We start from the raw sequence: 9899 nt of genomic DNA on the forward strand, positions 1-9899 counted from the left end.
TGACATAAAATCTGATACGAACAAATCTGCATGACATCTCAATTATTTTCTTAAATGTGAGATTAAATAAAGGCACAACAAGAAGTCAGATTTTTGACAGTCATAAAAACTCTTTAAATTCTTTTCAAAATAGTGCGATCAAAATCAAATTCCAACTGTTATCTTAAAACATATTCATAAGTGATATTTGTTTTGGGCCAAAAAGTTTTTCATCACAGAAGAAAAATCATGACAAAATTGTGCTTTGGAAAAAAACTGACACCCCTGATAGAAGAAACATTAATATGAGTGTTATTAAAGTAAAACAAAACAAAGACCCTTTATGTCATTTTTTCATGGATATTTGAATAACTTGAAAAGGAAAAAAAAAATTCAAAGACATATACTATTTTGCAATACTATAAAAGACTGTTCATTGATATATAATACTTAAATTACGGAAAAAGTCATCTTTTTAATATGTTTCATAGTGAAACAACAAATACTGTGAAGGATTAAATCAGAGATGATATGAACAATCCGAATGAACAGCTGAGGGTACAAATATGTACAAATGCTGCTGGCATGGGGGTGAACTGTCAATGTTTTTGAAAATTAGTGACAGGTGCTGTTTGATGAGATATGAATGAAGTAATTATCAGATACATGTCCTGTATAACAGAGTGCTTGCTGAAAAAAAATTGTGCAATATGTATGTGTCACTATGATGCTTAGGATATATATAGATGCAAATGCGAAACTAATATATGCTGTGAGATGCCGAGAAAATTCCGTTGGTAAGCGGTAGGGTTTAAGAATGAGAGTACCAATGCACCGGATGTTGACATCAGACCAGTGTTAATACAAGATTGAGCCGAGCAGAAAAAGGTAGGGCTTAGGTGATTGGCTGAATAAGTTGTTGAAATAATGATCATTTTAAAGTAAAATTATCAGTGTTTAAATTAAATGATGAAATGAGGAAGTACTGCAGAGAGTAAAGAAATTAGAGGGGTTAAAGTAGGAGGTGGGTGTCATTTTAGAGACTAGGGTTAATTTGCTGCGGATCACTGTAAGTTGTAAACAAGTTCAACTTTGACCTATAAACGCCATAGGACCAAATATATTTCTTGTGATTTTCTGTCAGTGCTTGGAATGAACTTTCAGATTTTACGAAGGATATGTCTGTAAGTAATATAACAAAGTAGCTAGGGGTGTTTAGGTTAACATTAAGTCCTATGGGAAATTAATTGGTACTCTTTTTCCTATAGAGAGCCTATTGTCCCCTTGTCATGTGATTTTTTAAGAAGAAATAGTTCCATAGGAAGTTTAGTTCTGTTGATATTTGATCATGGAAGATTTCTTTGAACAGTTGAGGCTTAGAATTATGGAAAAAAGTGAAATTCAGGGGCGACCAGGGGGTGTTTTGTATGGAAAGGCGCCACCACTACCCATGGGTATGGAGTGTTAAGAGTGAGATGGCCAGAGGAGGGACCAAAGTTTGAGAGGGTTCATATGGCTATATTCATGGCACAGATGCGCTTGACCCGATCATAGTTTCCAGGTGGAAACCTGGAGGTCAGCCATCTGTGCCATAAGAAGCTTTGCGTTCAACGCCGCCCACCTCGTCCTGGAGACGCATGAAGTGAACCAGGAGAGAAACCACTGTAGCGCACAGGGGTTTTGTTGCAGGGCCCACCATCCCCATTGCATTCTACCATGTAATAAGTTAATATGTATTGTAATACACAATTTAATCATATTTTGAATAATTATGCTCAGAATGCCTCTTCATTTTGTCTCGGGCTCGGGATCCAGAGAGCATCATATTTTTCTGGTATTTTATTTCCCTTTTGATGCTTGTCATATAACTTGTAGAGTTTTTTACGTTAAACCACCCTTTTTGTTTTGTATAGAGTTGATTTTTGATATTTTTACTGGTTTTATGGTTATTTTGAATGTCTTGTAGAGACTTGTCCACCGAGCATCCACTGGGGATGGCACAACCCACACCTGCACATAAGCTGCGGATGGTGTCACCTGGACCATTATTGGAAGAGTGAGCAGCACTATGAGCCCTACCAGTTGCGAGTAAAGGTGACATTACGAGGTTAAGATCGCCGAAGAGTGCGATTGAAGCTTTCGACCTTCTGAGAGTTGCTGTTCTTGATAGTTTTGTCCAGAACAGCTGGAGACAACCTCTTTGATATGCAAGCACGAAGCAAGTTCTCGTTTTCCGAAGAGTGAGGTATTTCAAAAGTTGAACCTAGATATGTACTTTTTTGCTTACCTAATCAACTATTCCCCCATTACACACTAAAGAATGTTTCCTGCATAGAGCATGATCACCCATGTAACACTGCACAATTGCATCCACAGCATATGAGAGCTTGTTTTTCATCTTATGGCTATCACCAGCATACAAGTCATACGCTTGATTGATCTCGGCCGTGCATCAATCTACTGCATCGAGGGCAAAATTATGCAAAAGTTTGGTTTTCTCAGCTTTCGTTCTGCAGGGCATGTCCTGTAAGAGCTTTCCATCTCTCTTTATAGATTTCCTGATACTTTCGGAGAGATGCCGAGTATCCAGGTAATGCATTGGCTTGACCTTGTACATCCCATCCTTGAAGAGGGAGTCTGCAGCCCGACCAGCTGAGCTGTCTGGATCAGTTGTTACCCCCCTTAACCTCGATACCGTCTTCACAGAGAAGTTCGGCCATCCCCTCCCTAGCCCACCTAAACTCATCCCCTATAGTATGCTGCATGGGGAGGTTAGCGCCGCACTCCCCCGGACTACAAGAATGGTTAGCAGATGCCGCATCCCGTAAGTGACCGTGCTTTGAGCAAATTTTTATTTTTCGTTATCAATTTGATAATTTGATGTTTTGCAGTTACATTTTCAGCAACAGAGTAGACAGTCTGTGTTGCCGGCTGGAATGGCGTCTCACCGACCCCGAGTACAAGGGGTTGTTGTACATGCCGTCGCACTGCAGGTCTATAGACTGCGGCGACACTTGTCCCCTAATGGTGTTGACGTCAACCAACTGGCGACATCTGCGACTCATGTCAGCTGTATTTAGGGTCTCAATTTTAGGCAAAACTTTGTTACTGGTCTTTTGCAGGGACTTACGGGAAGGAGCAGGAGTGTTAGTGGAAAGCAGTATTTTTCTCATTCCATCATTACCAAGGGGTGTTTGGCTTAGCCCGACCTGAAGGGAGTAATTTAAAGAAGCTGGTGTTCTGCCGGGTGCACTGGTCTTTACTTCTGTAAAGAGGTTGTGTCTCTTAGATGTGAAGGGACACGCGCCGCATTTGAGCCCCATCCTTGTGGCAAGCCCTCGCCTTTCCTCGGTGGCCAGGTTCAAGGTCAGGGATCCATTGCAGCCTGGATTCTGCTCCTGATGGCTCCGAAAGGCTTGGTTCCACAATGCACCGGTCTTCCCCAAGTGCAGTAATCTGTTCGAATCTGTCTCTGCTCTACAATAATTGTAACTAATGTTTACATAGTGTGTAACTGTGTGTGTTGTGAAGATGGGGAACATTTATTTTAGAGTTACCCCCACCCCCCCCCCCCCCCCCCCCCCCTTAGACTAGTTGTAAATTTTGTAGATTTTTGAAATTAATGTAATTTTACATAAACTGCTCTGAAACCAATTTTTCTGATAGACGCCCCCCCCCCCCTTAGACTAGTTGTAAATTTTGTAGATTTTTGAAATTAATGTAATTTTACATAAACTGCTCTGAAACCAATTTTTCTGATAGACGTGAGGTGAATGATTTATAAATACATTTTTAATCACCCCAGATTACATGTAGTGACTTGTAAAACCTGAAAAAATGGACCTTCTGTCCGAGAGCCCCATTTTATTGGCCATTGTTAAAAGTAAATTGTAACCTTAATTTCATTGTAGTAAGAATTCTACAAATTCTTGTAAGGTCAGCAAATGATGTAAATTATGAATGGGGGAGAGGCTTTGACAGTTCTCCCCGCTATCTTTCACACCTTATCGCTCAAATCGTGGGACTTGGCAGATTTGGTTCCAATTAAATTTTAGATTATAAACAGGCTAGGCATTTTCACATTAATCTCTGTTTTAACTTTTAATTATCTCCGTCCTGTCCGTGGGAATTTGACATTTATTTCTATTTAAAAGATATTGTATAAGAAAATTCTGTCAGTCTTTGTTCAACCTCGCATTGATACACACATGGAATAAACTGATGAGAAATCATTTGATTGGGTTCAGTTTTATGCGTGTAACAATTTGGTGGCAGCGGTGGGATACTTTCACTCATAGTCGTGGTGTAACGATTGAAGTAAAAGTGTATTTTACTAATTATTGTGGGGAAACAATTTTTAGTTAAAGTGAACCAATACCTATTAAATATGTCGGACACGGAGGTTGATGACACAGGAAGGCCAAGGCGAGCTACAACCCAAAAACTAATCGAGTTTACAGAAGATGAGCTTGTAGAAGAACAACCGCAATTGTTTAGGCAACCTAAAAATCCGCCGTTAAAGAAAAAAACAACAAAGAAGGATCAAAATTTGGAAATCGAGTTGGAAAGAGAAAAAATTGCCTTGGAACGCGAAAAACTTAAGATAGAAATGGAAAAATTGGCTTTAGAAAGGGAAAAAATTCAACTGCAAAAACAGGAAAATGAACCATCAGCAAAAGCTGTGCCGTTTAAGATCAAATTACAACCGTTTGACCCGAAATGTGATGACATACTAACATTTCTATCGGAATTTGAGGCTATCGGGGAGCAAGCTGAATGGAATGAGAAACAAAAAGTCTTACAATTAAGAACTCTTTTAACAGGTGAGACTCGTCAAATTTCATCACAGTCATCATCTACATTCGATGATTTAAGAAAGGCACTTGTTGATCGATATGGAAAACGCCCACATGAGTACTTTAATGAACTAGTAAACGTAAAACGTGAAGGAAATGAAACGTACAGAGGGTTGTTTTCAAGAATAGATAAGTACCTACGGAGATCCATTGAGGACAAGGATCCAATAGAAATTTTGCGAGAAGAATTTTTTCTAAAAGCATTACCGCCAGCACAAGCACAATGGGTAAGAAGAAACAAGGGATCATCTACTGTCGTGGAAGCCGCCGAGGACTACATACCGCCAAAAGGACCAAGGGAAGTTGGACCATCCCAGGGGTTTACCGGGAATGGCAAAGGAACTGGACCATCTCAGGGATTTACTAGGAATGGCAAAGGATCGGGACCAGGAAATGGTCAAAACCAAGGAAATCACAGGAAGGATGTGATATGTTTTAAATGCAATGGCAAAGGGCATTTTGCTAATAAATGTCCTAAAATTTCATTAGTGTCTAAAATAATTAAACATGAATGTGATGGATTAATCTACATTCCAGGACACGTGAATGACAGGGAAGTTTCCTTTGTGAAGGATACGGGAGCGTCAATGACTTTAATCAAGGAGGACCTTGTAGATTCCTCATGCATTTTGGAGGGACAGAGGACCACACTGTACACAGCCATCGGGCAGCCATTTGAGGCCAAAATTGGGATAGTGAAACTCGACACTCCGTACTTTAAAGGACATGCACAGGTTGGTCTTGTTCCTTCTCTGGTAGCAGATGCGCTACTAGGAAATGATGTCATTAGCAGGAAGAATGTTAATGTTGTGACGAGAGCACAAGTGCGTCAAGAAACAAATGAAGAAGTATTGTTTGACCGAAAAATGAATGAATCTGATGTAAAACCAAAAGAGATTGAAGCAATTAAGGACAGTGAAACAACAGAGACTGTAAACATCGAGAACCTACATGGAATCAATGCAGAAAAACTTGCAGAACTTCAGAGGAATGACCCAAAGTTAAAATCATGTCGGGATAAGGCTGTATCGACAGAGACAGCCTGCACAATACCACTCGCATTTTATTGGGAAAATGGAATCTTAAAACGAAAATGGACATCGGCAAACCAACAAAAGCAGGGATATCAAATTGTCCTACCAAAAACTCTCCGACAATCGATCATAAAACTTGCACATAACCAACCACTTGCAGGACACCTTGGAACAGAGAAAACAAAAGAACGCATTTTGAAATCTTTCTATTGGCCAGGGATGTTCCATGAAATCAGCGATTACTGTTCTTCATGTGACGTATGTCAGAAAGTGGCAAAAAGAACCAATGTGAAAGTCCCAATGATCAATACGCCAATTATATCTACTCCGTTTTTCAAAATATCAATGGATATCGTAGGCCCTTTGGCTAAAACAAAGAAAGGAAACAGATTCATTCTCACCATTGTTGATGACGCAACGCGTTACCCAGAAGCATTCGCATTGAAAAGCTGTGATGCTGAGAGTGTGGCAAACGCTCTCATTGAACTCTTTAGCCGGGTAGGCATTCCGAAAGTTATCTTGACGGATCAAGGAACTAACTTTACGAGTAAACTCATCAAGGAGTTATTCACATTGTTGAAAGTGAAGGGAGTGACAACTTCACCATATCATCCTCAAGCAAATGGAAAAACTGAACGTTTCAATGGGACATTGAAATCGATATTAAAGAAGCTTTGCACTACTGAGGAGCTAGAGTGGGATACTCTACTCCCATATGCATTGTTCGCGTACCGTGAAGTCCCTCATCAGGAGACGGGATTCGCACCATTTGACCTACTTTACGGGTGGCCAATCAGAGGACCAACGGAAGTAATAAAAGAATTTATGGCAGGAGAAGAGGAAATCCAAATGTCAACCATCGAGCATATAATCAAGATTCGACAAAGGTTACAGGATGTTACGTCAGTGGTAAAAGAAAATCTGACAAAAAGGAAGGAATTCGTTAAAAAATGGTATGACAAAACAGCGTCAAGGCGAGAATTCCAACCTGGAGATGAAGTTCTCATCCTGTTACCATCAGAATCATCACGAATGGAGGCTCAGTGGAAAGGACCCTACCGTGTGACAGAACGCATCAATGATGTCAATTACAAAGTCAACGTAGGAGGACGCCGAGGAGTGGCAGTATATCATATAAACCTCTTGAGAGAGTACAAAAGATCCATACTCTTTGTTGCTGAGAAAACAGAAGACACTGATGGACTAGAAGAAGCGACTCCATGCACTGAAAACAACGAAACCATAAGTGATTTAAACTTAGGCGAAAATTTAGACCATTGTCAAAAACAGGAAGTCCGCAAAATATTCTTGAAATATGAAAATGTTTTCACCAACAAACCTGGTCATTGTACCCTGACAGAACATAGCATCAGAACAACAACAGAAACACCAATATTTCAAAGACCGTATAGAATTCCTGAAGCAAAACAAGCAGCCGTGAAGGACGCAATTGAAGAAATGTTGAAGCAGAGACAAATTCAACCATCAAATAGCCCTTGGAGTTCGCCAGTTGTCCTTGTAAACAAACCAGATGGAACTATCAGAATCTGCATTGACTACCGAAAACTCAATGAAATAACAGTGTCAGATGCATACCCAGTCCCAAGAATCAGCGACATCCTGGAAAAAGTTGGAAATGCCAAATTTCTAAGTCATTTCGATCTGACCAAGGGATACTGGCAAGTTCCGTTGTCAGAAGATTCCAGAGAAAAATCAGCCTTTGTGACCCCATATGGACTTTACGAATTTTTAGTTATGCCATTTGGAATGAAAACCTCACCTGCAACATTCATACGCCTAATGGACAAGGTGTTACATGACGAGAAAAATGTTGTTACATATTTTGATGATATAGTGATTTTCTCAGATTCCTGGGAATCTCACCTTGAGGATATCGAGAATGTTGTCAAGAAATTGCAGGAAGCTAACTTGACCGTTCGCCCTTCAAAGTGTAAGATAGGAGCTACACAATTGAAATGTCTGGGACACATTGTCGGGAATGGAAGCGTTACACCAGATCCATCTAAAGTACAGGCGATTCAGGACTTTCCTCTTCCGGTGACGAAGAAAAACCTGAAGTCGTTCTTGGGATTGACGGGCTACTACCGTGCATACATAGCGAAATACGCCGAAATTTCCGTATTGCTAACCAACATGTTGAAGAAATCTGAACCGACAAAATTAAAGTGGAACTCGGAACAAGTGACGGCATTCAAACTCTTGAAGGAGGCCTTGATGACAGCACCAGTCCTAATTACACCAAAATTTGAAAACCCATTTATTGTCCAAACTGATGCAAGTCAATACGCAATAGGAGCCGTTCTCAGCCAAGAAATGATAGATGGTGACCATCCAGTATCCTACATCAGTAGAAAACTATTGCCGCGAGAACAAAACTATTCAACAATTGAAAAGGAACTTTTGGCAATTGTTTGGGCCATCGGTTCTTTCTCCTATTACCTGGACGGCAGGAAGTTCTTTGTGGAGACAGACCATAATCCACTTAGCTGGCTTCATCGCATGAAAGACAGAAATCAAAGACTCTTACGCTGGGCCCTTTCATTACAACCGTTTGATTTCGAAGTAAGATACCGCAGAGGCAGTAAAAATCAAAATGCAGACAGTTTATCGCGTATATAAACTAACTATCCGAGTGTATTATGAATAGTGACAGTGAATTTGAAAAATATGGACTGTTAACTATTGCTTTTACATTGAATATAATTTGTGACTTCTGGACTGTAATCTGTTAATGGATTGTTAATGGACAATTTTTGTTCAATGTAAAACAGTGAATTTTATTGTTTTGAAATATGTATTCTTTCCTAATTTTAATTACCCTTACAATTTTAATTTTGAAAAAATTCAACTTTTCTAGTTAAATTTTTATCTTAAGGACGGAGGTGTTAAAAGTAAATTGTAACCTTAATTTCATTGTAGTAAGAATTCTACAAATTCTTGTAAGGTCAGCAAATGATGTAAATTATGAATGGGGGAGAGGCTTTGACAGTTCTCCCCGCTATCTTTCACACCTTATCGCTCAAATCGTGGGACTTGGCAGATTTGGTTCCAATTAAATTTTAGATTATAAACAGGCTAGGCATTTTCACATTAATCTCTGTTTTAACTTTTAATTATCTCCGTCCTGTCCGTGGGAATTTGACATTTATTTCTATTTAAAAGATATTGTATAAGAAAATTCTGTCAGTCTTTGTTCAACCTCGCATTGATACACACATGGAATAAACTGATGAGAAATCATTTGATTGGGTTCAGTTTTATGCGTGTAACAGCCATAAATGCTCTTATTTGTAAAAAAAATGTTAATTTCACAAAAGTTTATGTAAAATTGTGATTTCTATTCATTTTAGCTGACAAAAGATGACTTACTGCTCAAAGTTCTGGTCTTGATGATTTTCCACTTCACTTTTTCAGGCATCCCCCCTTCGTCTCAGGAAAGGGTAGATTCCGGGACGCTGGGCCATTTCCTCCCTCTCTGATGCAGATGGGGGGTTCCTAACCAGATCTGTCATCTCAGAAGATTTTTATATGTAGCTGGTATGTAAGCCTCCTGGCGACTTTTTGGGCTTTGAATCCATAGGAATGTCCTTTTTGAAATTTTGGCATGGTGCAAATTAAGCCTTTTCTGAATGCAAATTCTAAATTCCTAATTAATTGTTGATGCTGTTTCGCACTAGGGAGATTAAGCTGTTAAACTGTATCCAAAAATTGAATGATTTATGTAGCAAAAGATGGGGGCACCTGCTATTATTTTAAGCTCTGCAATGTAGGGGGGTGGTACAAGTTTTATCCCCTATATTAACTGCAGGGGGTCAGAGATAAGGGATGATTTGCTCATCAGCTTTCCAAATAGTAAACAATTCATAAGAATACAAATTTTTACTAATTTACTCAATGTAAAATTCTTAATTTTGCATCTTAAATTGAAATTTCAGTCATTTCATCATTTCTTGAAATCTGGGTAGAATCCACCCTTATTGCAAAATCATATCCAATTTGTTCATAACAC

At 39.3% G+C, this 9899-nt stretch overlaps 1 protein-coding gene across 1 annotated transcript; it reads left to right on the forward strand.

The window, feature by feature from the left end:
• Positions 1-4366: 4366 nt before the first annotated feature.
• Positions 4367-8509, forward strand: LOC117682327 (uncharacterized). The gene has a single exon (XM_034449632.2). It carries the CDS (start codon positions 4367-4369, stop codon positions 8507-8509), a length of 4143 nt encoding a protein of 1380 aa, XP_034305523.2.
• The last annotated feature ends 1390 nt before the right edge of the window (positions 8510-9899 follow it).

This window comes from Magallana gigas, chromosome 1 (assembly GCF_963853765.1).
Source record: "Magallana gigas chromosome 1, xbMagGiga1.1, whole genome shotgun sequence".
Lineage (NCBI taxonomy): Eukaryota > Metazoa > Mollusca > Bivalvia > Ostreida > Ostreidae > Magallana > Magallana gigas.

Bases quoted from the DNA above. Each gene is read 5' to 3' on its own strand.
- LOC117682327 (XM_034449632.2), top strand. From the start codon at position 4,367: ATGTCGGACACGGAGGTTGATGACACAGGAAGGCCAAGGCGAGCTACA.